The following is a 21,503-nucleotide window of genomic DNA, read 5'->3' as shown; positions in this document are numbered from 1 at the left end:
GATGTCTTCGATGATGAAAGCTGCTTTACCAGAGGGTAACAACTGTCCAGAAGACTTCTATAGTACGAAAAGAAATCTACGTGGTTTGGGTTTGCCAGTAGAGAAGATCGATTGCTGTGTTAATAACTGCATGTTGTATTGGGGGGAAACTAGTGAGCTACATATATAGTTGTATGTTCTGTGACCAATCACGATATAAGGACAGCTTGCGTGCATCTGGGAGTCGCAGAATGAAACAAGTGCCCGCCAAACAGATGCACTATTTTCCCTTGACGCCCCGATTGCAGAGATTGTTTGCATCTCCTGCAACTGCTGAACATATGCGGTGGCATGCGACCTCCACAAACGATGGGATAATGCGCCACCCGGCCGACTCTCCGGCATGGAAACATTTGAATTCAGTCTTTCCTGGATTCGCCGATGAGATCAGAAATGTGAGATTGGGCCTCTCTACAGATGGTTTTGCCCCATTTGCACAATCAGGGCGTCAATATTCTTCTTGGCCAGTTATTGTCACGCCGTATAACCTGCCTCCGTGGTTGTGCATGAAAGAACAATTCATGTTCCTCACAGTCCTCGTGCCTGGCCCATCAAACCCAAAGATGAAGTTGGACGTATTCTTACAGCCATTGATACACGAGTTAAAATCTCTGTGGGAGGTTGGTGTGAACACTTACGACATATCGTTGAAGCAAAATTTCCAGATGCGAGCAGCTTTGATATGGACTATCAGTGATTTTCCAGCGTACGCTATGTTGTCTGGGTGGGGTACAGCTGGGAAATTGGCATGTCCACATTGCATGGAGAATACAGAAGCATTCACTTTGCCGATGAGTGGAAAACAATCGTGGTTTGATAATCATCGGAAGTTCTTACCTCCTAACCATGTGTTTAGGAGAAACAAAACTTCATTCTTGAGGAATAAGACATGCAATGTTGGTCCACCAGAACAAAGATCAGGAATACAAATCTTGAATCAAATCGAGGGGTTAGGCTTCGTGAAGGTTACCGAAGACTTCGATGGCAGGAACGCTCAACTCGCCAAATATCAAGATGTAGGGTGGAAAAAGAAAAGCATATTTTGGGATCTACCCTATTGGAGACATCTTTTGATTCGACATAATCTGGATGTCATGCACATTGAGAAAAATGTGTTTGATAACGTGTTTAATACTGTCCTGAATGTGAAGGGGAAGACAAAAGATACAGAAAAATCTAGAGAAGAATTGAACACCTTCTGCAAGCGGAAAGAGTTGAAGAAAGTGGATGGAACTCGAGGGTATCCGAAAGCATGTTATACGCTTGACAGGGAAGAGAAGAAGATCTTACTCCAATGGATCAAGAGTCTTAAGTTTCCCGTTGGGTACGTGTCAAATATTAGTAGATGCGTTGACATGAACGCCCTGAAGATGCACAACATGAAAAGTCACGACTGTCACGTGTTCATGCAAATCCTTCTGCCTGTTGCATTTAAAGAACTTCTTCCTAAGAATGTTTGGGAGGCAATTACAGAGTTAAGTTTCTTCTTCAGAGAATTAACATCCCGCAACGTGGCCATATATGACATGAGAATACTGAGTGAGAAGATAGCTGTTACTCTTTGCAAACTTGAGCGTATCTTCCCGCCTAGTTTATTTGATTCAATGGAGCACCTACCAGTTCATTTGGCAGATGAGGCACGATTGGCTGGTCCAGTGCAATATCGGTGGATGTATCCTTTTGAAAGATATTTGAGGACATTAAAAAATCATATAAAAAACAAAGCCAAGGTTGAGGCGTCCATCGCCAATGCATACTTACTTGCAGAAATGTCAACCTTCTCTTCGTTTTACTTTGAAGATCAAATATCTACAAAGTGGACAACTTTGCCTCGCAATATTGAGATGCCCGTTGCTGAAAATGATGATCCTCTTTGTCTCGCCATATTCAAACCTATTGGGCGTTCACTTGGCCGAGGGACGAAGAGATACATGGATGAGCGCGAATGGCTTGCTGCACACATGTATATTTTGAGCAATTGTGCAGAGGTTGCAGAGACATATAGCAAGTGAGTATTCTCGTTCAATTTACGTATAAGAAGTGTTCATCATATATAGGTGTTAACATATTTATTTGATTCTTTGTATCCAAGGATCTTCAAGGAGGAAAAACGATATGCAAATCCTTACATGACTGATGCAGAGTTTGAAGTCGCGTTTCACAACGAGTTTATTGTGTGGTTTAACCATTACGTAAGAGACGATAAATTTATGTTAAATATACATTTACTTACTCTAAAATTGGCTAGCAAACTTAAATGATATTTGTGTGAAACAGGTTTGTCGTCCTTGTAACGACGAGTTGAACCCTTATATTAGGTCGCTTGCAGCTGGACCATTAAGGGAGATTGAAACATACTCCGGCTATTTCGTGAATGGCTACAGGTTTCACACAACTGAGCATGATAGAGAGAGTGCGACTGTGAACAGTGGCGTTTGCATAAAAGGCTCGGTCTATGGTAGTGATAGAGATGTGCTAGACTTTTATGGGCGTCTGCAAGAGGTTTGCGTGCTGGAGTATCCGGGGTATCCAATTAAGCAGACAGTCTTGTTCAACTGTGAATGGTTTGACTTGTCGGCTCAGGGAACTTCTATTGATACAGACTTCAAGTTAGTTTCACTGAACCACACACGAAGATATAAGAAGTATGATCCCTTTGTTTTGGCAAGTCAAGTAGTTCAAGTGTTTTACTGTCCCTATCCCAGTACGAACCAATCAAAGAAAAATTGGTGGTCAGCATGCAAAGTCAACGCAAGATCAAAGGTTGAAGTGTCTACTGCAGCATCTACATCAACATTAGATCAACCATTTCAAGAAGAAGTGGTTACTATTATGCCTACTCACACAAGTGTAGGCATTGAACAACCACTTCTCCTTCATCCCCTCGGTGGAGTCGTTGAGATTGAAGATGACGATGAAGCAGAAGACGATGATTCCCCGTTGACATCTAACGATAGTGATGATGATAGTAGTGATGCTTATGAATAAATGTAAATGCACATTTTGGTTGAATTTGATTGCAAATTTGTTATGTTTGTTAGTTACTGTTAAGGTTATGTTTCGCTATATATTTGTTAATTTAATTGTATGCAACAGGCATCATGTCTACCTCTCGAGGTTTCTTGGGATTTGGGAGGCGATCTGGCGTTAATGCGCCAGAAGCTACATCAGATACATCTGATGGGTCTGGGACGCATATTTCTGGGACTCCCGAGACTCCCCAGGCTTCTAGTAGTTCACGGGCTAGAAGGCCTAGGGGCCCTACAGCTGCCGCTATCAGAGAGAGAGAGGTTAAAGCACCTGATGGGAGGACGGTATTTCAGAGGCATCCTACGACTGGGTAAGTACATTAGTTAAAATTACTGTTTCTCGTACACCATGATTAAGTGACAAAATTACTTGTACACAGTGTTTTGTTGGAGCCCTCTGGCCTGTCCAAAGCTTGCACGTGCACATTTAAGATGTTTGAAAACCCAGGCGGGTACACATGGAAGTTGACGCCCCCGGCGATGAAGGATAAATTTTTTGATGAATTACAGGTACAATTAAATTTATAATACATATAAATATATCATATTAAATTGTTAAAATGTTTGATATTAAATTAATTCTCTTTCTTTCAACAGAAAGAGTTTACGTGGCAGCCCGATGATGAGCGTGACGTGAGGAAAATGTGGGAGACAAAAGCCCGCAAAAGGTACTCCGACATGATGAGCAACTACAAGACAGATCTCAAGCAGTGTATCAGCCAAGGGAGAGAGATGTCTAGGCCCGTCTGGATGACTCCCGATTTTTGGACTGGACTCCGGGATTACTGGCATCAGCCCGAGGTTGAGGCTGTTTCAAATCGAGCTCGTGCAAACCGGATGTCCGAGCCCGATGGGGAGGGTACAGGGATCAGTAGGCACGTGGGCGGGTCCCAGTCGACTCGTATCCTGCAGCAGTATATGGTATGTAATTAACAAATAATTAAGTATATAAATTAAATTAATATATTGACTAATATAACTTATTTATCTTATATAAATGCATCTACAGAGCTTGGATCCTGGTACTCCCCAGGATGCACCGAACTATGCCACCTTCCTCCGCCTCCACACGTACGCCGACGGAAGTTATACGTCGGAGAGAGATGCTAGAATTGACGTAAGTGTTTAAGTTTATTCAAATATTTAGTGAATGTATTTATTTTCTAACAATTATGCATTGTTATGTATGTATTAGGCCGAGGTTCATCGACTAGCCGCTGCCACAGGACGACAGGACCGGCTAGATGAGGTGTATTTGGAGGTGGTGCAAATTGATAGGTCACGGATCTACGGCGTCGGGAGTGCCGGGCAGAGTCAGGCTAGTAGGGGGTCTATCCGCAGCACGGGCAGTTCTGCGGTGTCTCAGCAGTTTTATGAGACACGGATCTCCACGCTGGAGGAGCAATTGGCGGCAGAGCAAGCACAACGCCAACAGATGGAGGAGCGCATGGCGGCAGAGGAAGCACAACGCCAACAGATGCAGGACCGCATGGCTCAATTGGAGGCGTTTATGAGGATGTATAATGCTCAGCCACCTCCACACCCTAATGCCGATGATGATGATGATGATGATGCTTAGACTTATGTTTATGTTTTCAAACAAAATTACATTTGCACTTTCTTTTCAAATTTATGTTTTATTGAACTATATATTTCAAGTGCTTTAATTATTAAAACTATATATGTTTTATATATTTATGGCAATGATGATGATGATTGCATTTAACATAAACAAATAAATTCAAATCACATTATAATAACCAAATTAAAACACTTTTGGTGTATTAATGTTAAAAAAAATTAATTAATTAATTAATTATTAAATATTAATTAAATATTTTACCGACGATAAAAATAAGGACCGAAACGAACTCGCTCACTAATTAACAACATATTTAAGGTATTATCTCCACATATTCAAAGATTATAATTATATGAGTGAGTATATAGCATTTAAATGAATTAATAGATGTAGATATATCAATAATACGAGTGTTCTGTACTGGTGATCACTCGAAAAGAATTTCAAAGTTAAGCGTGCTTGACACAGAGCACAAGCAAGATGGGTGACCCGCTGGGAAGTCGGGTCGCCGACTGGGAAGTTCGTCTAAAGTATGCAATACCGTATAAATACGGAAATAAATTGTGGATATACAATATACAATAAAATAAATAAATAAATAAATAAATAAATAAATAAAATAAAATAAAATAAAATAAAATAAAAAATAAAATAAAAAACATTACCGTGGGCAAAACGCCGTCGGTAGTTACCGACGGCAATTTCCCCTCGGTAAATACCCGGCCATCCTCCGGCATGACCCACCGGCCGGCGGTAGCTTGTTACCGACGGCGATTCGCCGCCGCTAACTAGCGGCGGTAATCGCCGTCGGTAGTTTTCCGGCAGGGTCAGCCGGACTCCGGTGGCTTTCTACCGACGGCAAAATAGCCCTCGGTAACTAGCGGCGGTGTCTGCCGCCGCTAATTCTCCGGCTAGGCTCCGCCGTTTAACGGCGACAATTCCGGCGGCATCGCCGCCGTTAACTGCCGACGGCGGATGTTCGCCGCCGTTATTGTCGTTGCCGACGAACCATTTAGCGGCGGGGTATTGCCGCCGTTATCGCCGCCGGTAACACTATTTACCGGCGGCCGTCTTTTTTTACCGACGGCATTTAGCCGTCGGTAATCAACGCTTTTTTTGTAGTGTCTGTGTCTTTGAAGTTGTCAATGAGAGTTGAGATACTACTATAAAACAATTGGGGTCAGCTTGAATGATGACAATCTTGGTTTTTCTGAATCACCGTTCACTTGCTTTAGACCTTAAAAATTGGGAAATGTTAGCAAAAACATTTGCTTCATTTGATATGTGTCCACCCCAGCTAATAGCCACGAGTTCTAACAAGTTACATGCTTAGTCTTCGTTGTAAAGAAAAGAGAGTTTTCATCACCCCAAACTTTTTTCTATTTTGATTACTTTCTCAATGATGATGGAGATGCATATGAACATTAATTAAAAGGCAGATAGATTAGAGTTCAGGTTTCTACCGATTATTCATGATTATAGATGAGAAAAATGATACTCGCACAAGTGCAGGGCTGAAATTGATGATGTTGCTTTCTTGTTCATCTTGCATCTGATGCTAGTCATGAATCTCAAGGCATAAATATGCTAGAATCACTTAGTTCTTGTATTTTGACTATTGGTTTTGAGGTTTTAAATGATGAATAATTCATGCTATGGCTCGTCTTACTCTTTATCAAAACAGAGAAACGAATAATCATTTTTCAAAATAGGGTCAAATTTCTCAGTGTATATAGGAGATAAAGAGTGATTAACTATTAAATTATTAATATATTAATTGCTGGAATTACAAGTAGCTTTGCTTATTGCTGCATCAAGATTGTTATTAATCTGGGAAAATACAAAGGAAACCACGTCGTTTCCTATTAAATGAGGACAACGTTGTTTGTCTCCACTACATTTGTAATAATCTTCCGGCTTGCATTAGATTGTGCGTTGTTCATCACTTATTTTTTATCCTAACTAGTTTTATATTTCTCTTGAATTTTGTAGTCTTTACCCGAAATTAATATTGTATGATTATATTAGATGACATATAGTGACAAAATAAATTGCTAGTAGATACAAATATATAAAATTTATAATACAGACAGCGAGAAATATAATATCAAAGACTGACGGTTAATTAATCCCAACCTTCTCTCTATTTCTTTATCTCTATATATTATAATAATAATAATAGCATTTATCGTAATAAATAATATACTAATAATTTTTATTATAATATAATATGCTGACGAGCAATTTTATTTGGATTTTAAGTTTGCATTTTTCCTCTAAATGAAGAAATAAAGGGGAAAAAAATTCAGATTGAAGAAGAGATCTTTAGGTAAAATATCAATACTGTTTTCTTTTTTTTTACAAAAAAAAACTCAGATTATTATCTTTCACTCGTTTTCTTCAATTGAATCTCTATTTTTATTTTTCTTTCTAAATCTTTTTTTTAATCACTTTCTTCGGTTGATGGATGAAAGATGTGAATATTATTTTTGTTGGAATTCATGGTCAGGTTTAGGGTTTATGTTGACGGCTTATTGGGAGGTGGGGGTTAGCGGCTGCGGCAGCGTGGTGGATGGAAGTGTTGAGAGAGATACTGGAATATAGAAGAAGAAGAAGTAGTAGAATGAATTAAAAGGAGTTGGAGAGAGAATATGATCTGCCGAAAAAAAGGGATTTTCTGAAACTGCCAAAAATGGCGCCAAAAAAGAGCCGTTACACTGGTGTTTTATATATTATATAGATTGTAAGTGGCATTTGCATGCTCCATATGAAAAATCAAGAATATTTTGTGCAATGATTTATATGAAGCGCACTCCTCGTCACTCTTACACTGAGGTCCTTCAACATCAACAACAACAACAACAACAACAACAACAACAACAACAACAACAACAACAACAATAATAATAATAATAATAATAATAATAATAATAATAATAAATTATACTATATAATTCAACATCAAAAAATTATTAAAATTACCAAAATCATTGAAGGTCAATTTTTGCTCATCGAGACAAATGCAAACGCCATCCAAACATAATAGAGAACCTTTATTCCACAAATGTATATGTATTGATTCATCAAAGTCGTATTTTACTCGATAATGAAAATCTTATCTAGGCGCAAATTCAGACTCCTGAAAATCCCCTTCACATAATATTGAGAAAAAAAATATATGAAAAAGATTATTTTTATGAATTTTAATAAATCATAAAATCATAAAAAAAAAGTTTATAGGATGTGAGATGTTACAGATATACCATAAATAAAATAACAACCAAGATCCCTCAAGCACAAAAAATCAGTTATCCATGTTTTGTTAATTACAAATTTAACCTTTATATAAATAAATAATTATTAAAATAAAACAATATTTTAGTCCTAAAATATACTCCTTGTACACCAAAATCAATTTAATATCTCACCTAAAGGATATAATTGGAATTATCCCCTATATATTATAAATATTTTTTATTATTGATATTTATATAAAAATTAACTAATTAAAATATCATACTCATAAATATAATAAAAATTAATTATAACTAAATATATTTGAATTGAATATTAAAAATAAAAAATAATTTACAATTATAAAATTTGATATTATGAATAGCAAAAAAAATAAGTTAAAAATACATTTTTTTTCAAAAAGATGAGAGAAGATAAATTTATAAAATTTTAATAAACTAATTTAATTTGTACATTTTAAATCAAATATTTACATAAAATATATCAAATTAAAGCTCTTATTGCATATTAAATATTTTATAATTAATCGAAGTTCACAATTTTGGAAAGAAATAAAACAACAAATAAGAAGTTAAAAAAATGAAAAATAAAAAGTAAAATATAGTTTAAACATAAACCTTTAATTTTATTATAAATACAAAATTGTCACTCGATTTTAAAATTAATTTGAAATTAATTTCAAATTGGAAGCTGTCTTTTTAATATAGTATAGATTTTATTATGTAAGAAATAATTCTTTGTTGAATGAATAGTATATAAATACGGTTTGTCAAAAATCTAGAAAGTTTGAACGTGCTCCATTGATTAAATTTTGTGTTCTCGTGAGTTCTAGAAAGTCAAAAAGTAAATTGCCATACTACAAGCCACAGTTTTATTCGACTCCTCAGTCTTTACTCTTCTTCATTTTATTCAAAAATATTATAGTGGACATAGCAGAAAATTCTCTGCTAATTCTCTCCGTTTATTTTGGACATAGCAGAAAATTCAAACTCTCAATTAAATTAATTAATCTATACTATATTAAAAAGGGAGTTTCCAATTTAAAATCAATTTCAAATTGATTTTAAAATTGAGTGACAATTTTATACTTATAATAAAATAGAAGGTTTTATCTTTAAACTCTACATTTGTCTGTTTATTTTTATTTTCTTTAACTTCTTATTTGTTGTTACATTTTTTTCCCTAAATACTCTTGTTAACTGGATTAAATCTATGAAATATTGACTTCTAAGTCTTTGTTTTCCTAGTTTTAACTGTAGCTAACGTCCCGACAATTCCGAAGGAATTGAATAAGGGACTATCGATCTACTCCAGTGTGGATTCGTCGGTCAGCATAGAGATAGGATACTTCTAGCGGTGAAATTTGATTAATTATAAAATATTTAATATGCATATCAAATTAAAGATCACGACAAGAGCTTTAATATGATATATTTTATGAAAATATTTGATTCAAAATGTAAAAATTAAATTTGTTTAAATATTAAAGTTTTATAAATTTCTCTTTCCTCTCTCATCTTTTTTGAATAAATTTATTTTTTATTCTTTTTAATTAGTATTTTATTTTTAATTTTTTCAACTTATTTTTTTGTTTTTGTTTTGCATAATATCAAATTTATAATTGTGATTTTTTTTATTTTTTCAATATTCAATTCAAATACATTCAATTAAAATTAATTTTATATTATATTATATTTATAAGTATAATAATTGAATTAGTATTAATTTTATATAAATATAAAATTTAAAAATATTTTCCCGTGCATTGCACGGGATGCAAATGCTAGTACTAAAGAAAACTAGAGATGAGGATTAATCCCAATATTTCGTAATAATAAATAAAATCTAAAGAAAAGAATTAAAAAAGAAGCAAAAGATAAGTCATGGTATCCAACATTGACCCTAAGAAATTAAATAAGCAAGGGCGGCTACGAAAATTATTAAATTACTAAGAAATTCATCAAACGAAGACTTAGCAGCAAAATCATGATGCTACCTTCCTATTTAAATAATGTTCTCAACTCCACAATTCCATCAAACTCAGTAAATCTTAAGCAAACTTTTCAAGAAAAGAAAATTCAAGTAGAGAAGAAAAAGAAGAAGAAATGGCAGAGAAGATTTTGATAATCGGTGGAACAGGGTACATTGGGAAATTCGTAGTTGAAGCCAGCGCTAAATCTGGGCATCCCACTTTTGCTTTGATGAGAGAGGCATCCCTCTCTGATCCAGCCAAATCCGAGCTCGTCGAGAACTTCAAGAAATCTGGTGTCACCTTCCTAATTGTATGTATCTCTCTCTGTGTGTGTAGTTGTGTGTGAAAGAAAAGATGATGATTTTCATATAGTACTAATAAATGTATGTGCAGGGGGATCTGAATGATCATGAGAGCTTGGTGAAGGCTATAAAGCAAGTGGATGTGGTTATATCAACCGTAGGCTTCATGCAGATTGCCGATCAATATAAGATTATTGCTGCTATTAAAGAGGCTGGAAATATCAAGGTACCTCTAATTTTACCCTGCTCTTGCTATATATGTGTAGGCAATGAAGATGGTGCATATATATAACATTAAATGGTTGCAGAGGTTCTTACCATCAGAATTTGGGGGTGATCTGGATCGTTGCCGTGCCGTGGATCCCATAAACCAAAATTTCCAGCTAAAGATACAACTCCGCAGAGCAATAGAGGCAGAGGGCATTCCTTACACCTACATCGTCTGCAACTTGTTTGCCGGCTACGCCCTCTCCAATTTCCTGCAGCTGGGCGCCACTGCTCCTCCCAGAGACAAGATTGTTATCCCCGGAGATGGAAATGTTAAAGGTATGTATTATATGATGATGATGATTAATTACTTAGTGATTGAGTTATTAATGATTAATATGTTGCAGCTGTGTTCAACGAGGAACATGATATTGGTGTATACACCGTGAAAGCTTCGGTTGATCCCAGAACATTGAACAAGATCCTCTACATTAAGCCTCCTCAAAACATATATTCATTCAATGAGTTGGTTGCCTGCTGGGAGAAGAAGATCGGCAACACCCTAGAGAAGATATACGTGGCAGAGGATGAGCTTCTGAAGCAGATTGAGGAGTCGCCGATGCCGGTGAATGTGATATTGTCGATCAACCACTCCATATTCATAAAGGGAGATCAGACCTACTTTGAGATCGATCCAAAGGTTGGGGCAGAGGCTTCCCAACTCTATCCTGAGGTCAAATACACGACTGTGGATGAGTACATCACTCAGTTTGTGTAGTATAACCTCATTGGATAATGTTGTTTTGAGAGACTTTTCTTATGTTTTCTTGTCGTATTACATGTATAAATAAGTGCGCTGCACGTTAATAAATTTTAAATATTTCAACTTCATATTTCGGATATGCATTCTTTATTTTCTATTTAATGTTTTATAACCTTGTCGATGGACATTTTCTTCAAGAGTGTCATAGTAATAAATATGAATAAACAATTATCGATGAGTGTAGAAACTACAAAATAATTAATATTTTATACCATTTTAGTTGACTTAATTTTTTTTTTCTACGATTATTTACGAGCAAGTATAAAGTGTTATGTTTCACTTATTTGTGTAAATTGGTGGCTCTTATTTATACAAAAATGAATTAGGCCAAGTTTGAAAAAAAATATACGGGCTAAGTGAGACGAGCGAATGGAGAGTGTGTGTTAAAATTATAAAAGTGCTATCTTATTTAGGGAAAAGGTTCATTTAAACACCCTAAGGTTTATTTGAAAAATCGCAATCCCTCATAGTATGATTTGGACCAATTATTCGGAAGTTTTTTTTTAGGAGGAAAAGCATCATTACGAAGCAAAATCAAGGAGGCAGCGAGGGAACGTCGTCGAAGTTCAAAGCATTGCAAGTTTGCAACATTCACGATAAAGCAAACTTCACGAGCTCATGAGCTGCCTTATTTGCAACATGGCGTACATGCCAAAAATCAAAAAGCAATATGCTTTTGAACATATTCGAAAGCTTTCCTCAAATCATTTGAAAGCGACTTTGATCGCGAACATCTACAGTGAAAGCACATTTTGATGGATGAATGCATCATCAATTAATGTTTGAATTTCATGAGGAACGATTTTTTTTAACATAATTTATTTTACGACAAATCTAATGACTTTATACGTTTAGTGCAATATTTATCACATAATCTCACAAAAAATATATATAATTCTCATTTGAATTTTAATTAATTGAGCTGTAGGAAATTTCCAATATAATTTCATCTTAAAATATGAGATTTCTTTTTCTCAAAACTACAATTCTCTCCGAAAATAATTAAAATTTATACAATCTATATAGACAATTTATTACCCCATAAAGGATAATGAAAGTCGTTTTCCGTAAACATATTCTCTCCAAGAAATGTATGCGGTTGCAAGCATTTAAAATAAAAGAAAATAGCATTGGAGGACCTACATTATTGAATTCTAAACATTTAAACAGAAGTAAAAAGCGAAACTGTAAATATCCATGGTAAAAGAGAAAAGTACTCCCAGTCTCACCTAGAAAAGGATGCTTACATACAAAGTTTTTAGGTACAAGAATTGAAGCTAAGGTGCAATTGATGATGAGCAAAGAATGCCAAGCTCTTTGTCATTTTCAACAATAGTTTCTTTTAAGTTTGGGTTAAGTATCAATTTGGCCCCTAACGTAGAAGTCCCTGTAGCTATTAACACCCTATGGGCAGGGGTGTGTCAACTAAGCCCCTCAAGTACCTAATTTCCGCCAATTAACCCTTCCGACTTAACGGACGGTTAACACCGTTAACTATTTTAATTTTTTAAATTTTTTTTATTTTATTGGTGGTGGGATCCACACCATCTTCTTCACCAAGCTCGCTGGAAACACGCCGGAAACCTAATCCACACCTTCCCCGAAACTCCGGCGTGGCGGTGACGACGGTGGCCGGCAGAGTAATACGCTACGTATTAATGATCACGTTAGGGAGAACGCAAAACTCCGGCAATTCTTACGATCACACAAAGAATAGCTTCAAGAAATAATTTCATAGCATAAAGAAAACAAACGTTCCCATCTTCTTATATAGAAGCTAGGGCAACAACTACTTACTTGGAAAACAAGAAATAAACTCTAATCTAGTGCTAATCTATGTAGGACTCCGAGAAAACAATAAGTAAAGGAATAACTAATTAAGATAGCGGTTGGGCTTTCTAATCTCTCGACGAGGTCGGCTCCGGGCTAAGCTTGGGCTTGGTTCATCTTGTATAACTTGTTGGGCTTCTATTAGGACTTCTGTTGGCGTATCAACTCCCCCATCCTTTGAAACCACCTCGTCCTCGAGGTGAAATTCTGGAAATGACTCCCGAAAGGAAGATAGAGATTCCCAAGTCGCCGCCTCCGGCGGAAGGCCGTCCCATTGAACTAATAATTGTGGCACTGGAGTACCAGCACGATAGATGGTGCGAGTAGCAATAACGACCAAAGGAACCAATGTCGGCGAACCATCAGAGTCCACAGGGAGGTGAGCGATGGGAGTAGAAGCAGAACCGACGAATTTCTTGAGAAGAGATACGTGAAAAACCGGATGAATGCGGCTGCCAACAGGGAGATCGAGACGATAAGCAACAGCGCCAATACGTTCCAAGACACGGTATGGGCCAAAATATCGTTTAGCTAATTTGGGAGCTGGACGACGCGCCACAGAAACTTGACGGTACGGTTGTAGCTTGACCCAAACACGATCATCAACATCAAAGGAAACGTCACGGCGGTGTTTATTTGCGTTCTGTTGCATGCGATGCTGAGCAGACGTCAAGGACTCCTTCAATGCCTGGAGTAAGCTATCGCGCTCGAGAAGCAGAGTGTCGAGGGCATCGACAGAAGTGGAGCTGGGCGTGTATCGAGGAATGACCGGCGGTAGACGCCCGTACACGGCTTGAAAAGGGCTCATGGAAATACTAGTATGGAAACTGGTATTATAATGAAACTCGGCCCAACCAAGATAATCCGGCCAACGAGTAGGGTGATCAGAAGTCATGGCACGAAGATATTGCTCCAATGATCGATTGACGACCTCGGTTTGACCGTCAGTTTGGGGATGATAAGCGGAAGTGTGCTTGAGAGAGGTGCCGCTAAGTTTGAACAATTCGGACCAGAATTTACTCATGAAAATGGGATCACGATCAGAGATGATAGTGGAAGGAAAACCATGTAGTTTGACTATCATATCAGTAAAAAGACGTGCTACCTTGCTTGCGGTAAAGCCGGCAGATAAGGGACCGAAGTGGGCAGCCTTTGTGAGACGATCAACAACTACGAGAATAACAGAATAGCCATGTGAGATCGGCAGATGAGTGATGAAGTCCATAGTAAGCTCATTCCAAACCAGTGCGGGGAAGGGCAACGGTTGCAGCAAGCCGGCTGGAGCAGTGGTGAGAGACTTAATTTGTTGGCAGGTCACACAAGCGCGCACAAAATCCTCGACATCGGAGCGCATTTTAGGCCAATAAAAGAGAGTAGAGAGGCCGACAAGGGTCTTCTTAACTCCACCGTGTCCGCCAAAGGGAGAACAATGATACTCTTGTAAGAGTTGCTGCTTGAAAGAAGCTGAAGGGGGAATAAAATAGCGGTGGCGATAAGTAAGTAGGCCGTCGATCACAGCATAGTCGGGAGGGAGTAGACCCTGCTGGAGCTGCTGGTGGTAAGAGAGGAGCTCGGGGTCCTCGCAGTTGGCGCGACGTAACTGATCAAGGAAGGTGGAGACGGGGATGCTCTGAATCGAGAAACACGAAGGAGGAACTGAGGCCGAGGTGTCAGTGGCGAGTGGAGAATCCGAATCGGCTGCCGGGGCACGCGATAGGGCGTCGGCTACGACGTTATGGGAGTCGGGCTTGTACTCGATCACAAAATCATAACCCAACAACTTGCGAATGTAGCGATGTTGGTCCGGTGTGTGAAGTTGTTGATGGAGGAGTTCCTTCAAGCTATGGTGGTCGGTTCGAATGACAAAACGACGGCCCAAGAGGTACTGGCGCCATTTGCCGATCGCTTCGCAAAGTGCGTGGAGCTCTTTAATGTATGTGGAGGCACTTCGGAGGCGAACGCCTAGTTTCCGGCTATGATACGCAATCGGGAGATTGTCTTGGAGGAGAACCGCACCAAGCCCTAGGTCCGAAGCATCTGTATCGATCGTGAATGGTTTCGAGAAGTTAGGGAGCCGTAACACGGGAGCCGAGATCATGGCCTGTTGTAAGGTAGTAAAGGCGGATGAGGCCTCGGTGGACCAATGGAACCCGTCCTTACGCAGCAAGTCCGTGAGAGGAGCAGCGATAGAGGCGTAGTGTTGGATGAATTTACGATAATATCCCGTCAATCCAAGGAAGCCCCGCAATTGTTTTGCCGTTTTGGGTTGTGGCCAATCGAGCATAGCTTGGATTTTAGTCGGGTCAACTCTGAGTTCGCCGGCACTTACGATATGACCCAAGTAGGCGACAGACGAAGTCCCAAAAGAGCACTTAGAGAGCTTGACGTAGAGACAGTTGGTGCGAAGGCAGGAGAGCACGGCGGATAAATGCTCAAGATGTTCGGACTCGGAGCGACTGTAGATAAGTATATCGTCAAAGAAGACGACGACGAAACAACGCAAAAATTTCTTGAGAACGTAGTTCATAGTGGCCTGAAACGTAGACGGAGCATTAGATAAGCCGAATGGCATCACTAGAAACTCATAATGGCCGTCGTGAGTCCGGAATGTCGTCTTGAAAATGTCTTGATTGTGCATACGGATTTGGTGAAACCCGGCACGCAGATCGAGCTTGGAGAAGATGGTTGAAGTGCCCAATTCGTCAATGAGTTCATCGACGGTGGGAATTGGAAATTTGTCTTTAACGGTGACCGCGTTCAAGGCGCGATAATCAACGCAGAAGCGGAAAGAGCCATCCTTCTTCCGAACCAATAGCACTGGGGATGAAAATGGGCTGTGGCTGGGGCGTATAATGCCCTGATCGAGCATTTCTTGGACCAAACGTTCCATCTCGCTCTTCTGGAAGTGAGGGTAGCGGTATGGGCGAATGTTAATTGGTTTGGAACCTGGGTCCAGATGGATACGATGATCGAAGAGGCGATGTGGAGGAAGTCCCGTTGGTGCTATAAATACGTCGGCGAACTGAGTCAGGAGCGGACGAAAATAGGAAGAAACGTCCTGGAGTTCAGTAAGAGGAATAGATGGGACAGCGGGTTCGTCGGTCAGGAGCATCCATAATTCAAATAGTGAATCAACCTCATCAGATTGGAGTAGGGCCTGGAGCGAGGATAAAGAGATTTCGCGAGAACAAAGCGAAGGGTCTCCCTCGAGAAAAACTTGTTGACCATTCCACGTGAACTCCATGCGACTGTGACTATAATCGTGTAGCACACGGCCCAATTCTTGTAGCCACTGAATGCCGAGAATAACGTCGGGGCCTTTGATGGGCAACACGAAGAGATCCAGAGTGAAGTCGGTGCCTTGGAGGTTGATAGTGGTGTGGTGGCAGACGTGCTGGCAGATAATAGAGTCACCGTTGCCGATACGGACTCGAAAGCTGGGAACCGGTGAGAGTGGCAACTTGAGGCGCTCTGCAAGGGCAGGTGTAATGAAATTGTGAGTACTACCGTTATCGATCATTACCTGAAAGCGTTGATTGAGCGTGGTGCCCCATAAACGGAGAGATCGGGGGTGAGTAGCGCCGGACAATGAGTGCAGGCTAGAGATATCGCCCATGATGAGTGTCTCATCCAAAGAGTGATCAGCGGGTTCTGTGGGTTCAATATCCTCCGAAGGTTCGATGTCATCTCCCTCTAAAAGCATGACAGTGCCTTTTGATTTGCAACGATGGGCGGGGTTCCACTTTTGGTCACAGTGGAAACAGAGACCGCGCTCGCGCTTCTCGCGAGTTTCTGCCGGGGTAAGGCGTCGGACCGGGACAGCCGTGGTGGTTTCGCGACGAGGCCCAGTGATAGGCGGTGTGGTGATAGGTTGGCTCGATGGTGGTGGTGTTGGCGTGTGAGCTGGTGGTGGCCGAGGCATGGAAGAGGGCGAATATGCCGGCCTGTTGAACTGCCGGTTGGAGCCGTGGTGGCTGGGCGGGTCCTCTGAGTACTTGCTTTCGAATACCCGAGCAAGAGCGAAAGTCTCGTCCAACGTTGATGGTCGATTCATCTGTAATTCACGACAGATAGATGGCTGGAGCCCAGATATATAAAAGGATATAAGAAGAGGTTCAGAGATACCCGTGACGCGTCCCATTAAAGATTCGAAGGTGGATTGGTAATCACCAACAGAACCTTGTTGTGTGAGTTTGGCTAGCGTGCCTTCGGGGTCCTCAAATTGCGAGGGACCAAAGCGCGCGCGAACGCGGGCTAAGAAATCCGGCCATGTCGATAGCATATGTTGTGATTTCAGCCATTGAAACCATGTGGAGGCCTTGCCGTCGAGATGGAACGCAACGATTTGGAGGCGCTGCGTGTCTGGTGTGTTGTGGTATGCGAAGTATTCCTCAATTTTGAAGATCCAGGAATGAGGATCATCGCCGTCAAAGCGCGGAACGTCCAGACGAACCAGCGGGCCACGAGGATTGTGGTTATCCATGGTGGAGGATGATGAAGGGTGGGAGTTGCGGAAAAGCGCGACGAGCTCGTCGATCTGTTTCTGCACGGCGGTGAGCGGCGCTTGCCAATCGGGAACGTCGGGGGCCATGAGAACAACAATGAAAGCACCAATTAATACGCTACGTATTAATGATCACGTTAGGGAGAACGCAAAACTCCGGCAATTCTTACGATCACGCAAAGAATAGCTTCAAGAAATAATTTCATAGCATAAAGAAAACAAACGTTCCCATCTTCTTATATAGAAGCTAGGGCAACAACTACTTACTTGGAAAACAAGAAATAAACTCTAATCTAGTGCTAATCTATGTAGGACTCCGAGAAAACAATAAGTAAAGGAATAACTAATTAAGATAGCGGTTGGGCTTTCTAATCTCTCGACGAGGTCGGCTCCGGGCTAAGCTTGGGCTTGGTTCATCTTGTATAACTTGTTGGGCTTCTATTAGGACTTCTGTTGGCGTATCACAGAGCTCTGGTATTTACGTGGTTCTTTGTAGTTAAGCCACATATTTCTGATTGAATCTGCTTCAGCCACTGAGCATCTGTTCTTTCAAGTCCACCCTATTTAAATTGACCCACCAACCTTTATCACTTCATTTTCTGAAAATTTACCCAAACGCACCAAACTTAAATTCATTTCCGTTCGGTTGTCTGCATGTGACACCCAAATCCATTTTAATTTTAAATGAAAACGCACGCGGAAAAACTATGAATATAAATAAATATTTAACGAGAAAATAGTGAAATAAATGTTTATTTAAAACAACTTTACTCAAAATAACGTTTTAACTATAGCTAAATTAAAAACATTTGACTCGCCATTCGACCTTCCACACGCCTCCGGCCTTTAAAACCTGAAAATGTTAAGTATGAGATGAGCATACAGGGTACACTCAGTGTGGGAACATGCAATCATTGTCCACGTTAATAAAATGAGAATCACATATGATCAATACATTCGTAACTGAAAAGTCGCACGGTGGCATACCAAGGACCTTTCCGTCCTGGACCGATTTAGCCGGCCCCTGGCGACTGGTTGCAACCATAACTTTAACATAATATCGCATTGTGGCATACCAAGGATCTTTCCATCCTGGACCCATTCAACGGGCCCCTAGCGATATAATTTAATGCAACTCACATATGGTAAACACATAATATTAAAATGGACAAAGATTAACCACAGCATGTACTGAAATAAATCCCACACCTGAATTTGAAGTTCAACTTGAAAGCTAATTCTGATAAATTATCGTTTTTGCTGCACAAAATCAATGAAAGGGAATAAAATAGGATGAATAGCTATGATGAGAGAATTTGAAAATTTGTGAAAAATTACAGAAAAGAAAAACAAACAAACATTTACCTATTGAAAATTCTGCAGTGTTTAAAACGCTGGGTAAAGAATAGTGAACAAAATGAGGAATGGTTAAGGCTGATGGAGACGAGGCAAATTAAATGAGATAAGAATTGGACTGATACGTGGCTGAAGCTGAGTAAATGTGAATATGTAGCTGAAGCTGAGGGATACACGTAAATCTCATTTTTATTTTAATAAAAAGTTAATTACACATTAATAATATATATGGGCTTGTAATGTATGATAAGTAAATGGGCCGGTATAATGTATATAAGCTTAGATTAAAAAATTAAATAAGGCCCAACATATATTAAATTACAAATAATTGTATTTAGGCCCAAATTAAAGTAAAAATAATTGAATAGAACCTTCCATTTCCATAGATATAATCTATAGTTCGAAATCATACATCTAACTAGGGGTGCGACTAGACAAATTCATCACAAACTCGACTAATATATATATATATATATATAATAACTCGAAACTATAATAATTTTCAAATAAAATTAGCAAATGAACTAAACGGTTTTGGGCTGTGACAAACCTACCCACTTAAAAGAATTTCGTCCTCGAAATTTAACAAATCATAACTGCAATAATCTTCAACATAATAATTTGAATACTGAACTTTCTCATAATAACTTGCATAGTGAACTTGAACTTTCTGATAATACTTATTCAATCATTGCAGCAAAACTCAACATACTTTCAACGTAAATAATTTATACTCATCCCCTTGAAAACTTTTCAAATACTTTTACCTTGAAGTCGGAGCGCGTAGTGGTCGAATGACTTTCTCACATATGACTTTTAAAAATTTTACGTAAAATATTTTGCAGAGTCTACAGAAAAGTAGACCTGCTCTGATACCACCTTGTGACACCCAAATCCATTTTAATTTTAAATGAAAACGCACGCGGAAAAACTATGAATATAAATAAATATTTAACGAGAAAATAGTGAAATAAATGTTTATTTAAAACAACTTTACTCAAAATAACGTTTTAACTATAGCTAAATTAAAAACATTTGACTCGTCATTCGACCTTCCACACGCCTCCGGCCTTTAAAACCTGAAAATGTTAAGTATGAGATGAGCATACAGGGTACACTCAGTGTGGGAACATGCAATCATTGTCCACGTTAATAAAATGAGAATCACATATGATCAATACATTCGTAACTGAAAGTCGCACGGTGGCATACCAAGGACCTTTCCGTCCTGGACCGATTTAGCCGGCCCCCGGCGACTGGTTGCAACCATAACTTTAACATAATATCGCATTGTGGCATACCAAGGATCTTTCCATCCTGGACCCATTCAACGGGCCCCTAGCGATATAATTTAATGCAACTCACATATGGTAAACACATAATATTAAAATGGACAAAGATTAACCACATCATGTACTGAAATAAATCCCACACCTGAATTTGAAGTTCAACTTGAAAGCTAATTCTGATAAATTATCGTTTTTGCTGCACAAAATCAATGAAAAGGGAATAAAATAGGATGAATAGCTGTGATGAGAGAATTTGAAAATTTGTGAAAAATTACAGAAAAGAAAAACAAACAAACATTTACCTATTGAAAATTCTGCAGTGTTTAAAACGCTGGGTAAAGAATAGTGAACAAAATGAGGAATGGTTAAGGCTGATGGAGACGCGAGGCAATTTAAATGAGATAAGAATTGGACTGATACGTGGCTGAAGCTGAGTAAATGTGAATATGTAGCTGAAGCTGAGGGATACACGTAAATCTCATTTTTATTTTAATAAAAAGTGAATTACACATTAATAATATATATGGGCTTGTAATGTATGATAAGTAAATGGGCCGGTATAATGTATATAAGCTTAGATTAAAAAATTAAATAAGGCCCAACATATATTAAATTTCAAATAATCGTATTTAGGCCCAAATTAAAGTAAAAATAATTGAATATAACCTTCCATTTCCATAGATATAATCTATAGTTCGAAATCATACATCTAACTAGGGGTGCGACTAGACAAATTCATCACAAACTCGACTAATATATATATATATATATATAATAACTCGAAACTATAATAATTTTCAAATTAAATTTGCAAATGAACTAAACGGTTTTGGGCTGTGACACTGCAGAGCTTCACAAGGTAATCCTTTTATTCAGTAAAAAAATTATACAGTTTTGTTTCAATACAGCAAGCCTATCTTTTCTTCTTTCTTTTATCTTGAGCAAACACAGCAAGCAACCTAAGATTTCTCACAAAAAAATTCTCATTCTTGAATTCAGATACCCAACACACATCTTCTGTTAATCGACCCACGTACAAATTCAGATGCCTTAGGAATTAGAGATGGAATTGTCGGCCGAAGAAGGGAGGGCTCGCCCCGAGGAGTGATGAAGGCTCGGCGGGGGCTACTCGTCGGAAAATGATCAAAATGATTATTTTATAATATTTTGGCATTTAAAATTATTTAAATTTAGATTATGTGTTACAGATGGCGTCCTACACGATTCCGAGTCGGCCACCGTCGTCGCCGCCACCGTCGTCGTCGCCGCCACAGCGGAATTTCGGGGAAGGGGTGGATTAGGTTTCCGACGAGCT

The 21,503-nt window shown here is 38.9% G+C and overlaps 2 protein-coding genes and 1 long non-coding RNA gene across 3 annotated transcripts; all 3 read left to right on the top strand.

The window, feature by feature from the left end:
* The first annotated feature begins 352 nt into the window (after positions 1 to 352).
* LOC131010546 (uncharacterized) lies at positions 353 to 2,420 on the top strand. Its single transcript, XM_057938103.1, has 2 exons — positions 353 to 2,047; positions 2,132 to 2,420. The coding sequence occupies exons 1-2, from the start codon at positions 357 to 359 to the stop codon at positions 2,298 to 2,300; spliced, it is 1,860 nt and encodes a 619-aa protein (XP_057794086.1). The 5' UTR covers positions 353 to 356; the 3' UTR covers positions 2,301 to 2,420.
* A 7,427-nt stretch (positions 2,421 to 9,847) lies between these two features.
* LOC131010547 (phenylcoumaran benzylic ether reductase TP7-like) lies at positions 9,848 to 11,277 on the top strand. The gene is made up of 4 exons (XM_057938104.1): positions 9,848 to 10,187; positions 10,271 to 10,405; positions 10,488 to 10,725; positions 10,794 to 11,277. Exons 1-4 carry the CDS (start codon positions 10,011 to 10,013, stop codon positions 11,162 to 11,164), a joined length of 921 nt encoding a protein of 306 aa, XP_057794087.1. The 5' UTR covers positions 9,848 to 10,010; the 3' UTR covers positions 11,165 to 11,277.
* Positions 11,278 to 18,123: 6,846 nt separating this feature from the next.
* Positions 18,124 to 21,418, top strand: LOC131010545 (uncharacterized). The gene is made up of 3 exons (XR_009096596.1): positions 18,124 to 18,199; positions 21,037 to 21,047; positions 21,397 to 21,418. It is a non-coding gene; the product is annotated as an uncharacterized LOC131010545 (long non-coding RNA).
* Positions 21,419 to 21,503: the final 85 nt, after the last annotated feature.

The sequence above is a fragment of the Salvia miltiorrhiza genome, chromosome 2, assembly GCF_028751815.1.
Source record: "Salvia miltiorrhiza cultivar Shanhuang (shh) chromosome 2, IMPLAD_Smil_shh, whole genome shotgun sequence".
Taxonomy (NCBI): domain Eukaryota; kingdom Viridiplantae; phylum Streptophyta; class Magnoliopsida; order Lamiales; family Lamiaceae; genus Salvia; species Salvia miltiorrhiza.
Note: the sequence above shows the minus strand (reverse complement) of the source record. Positions and strands in the feature narration are given on the sequence as shown.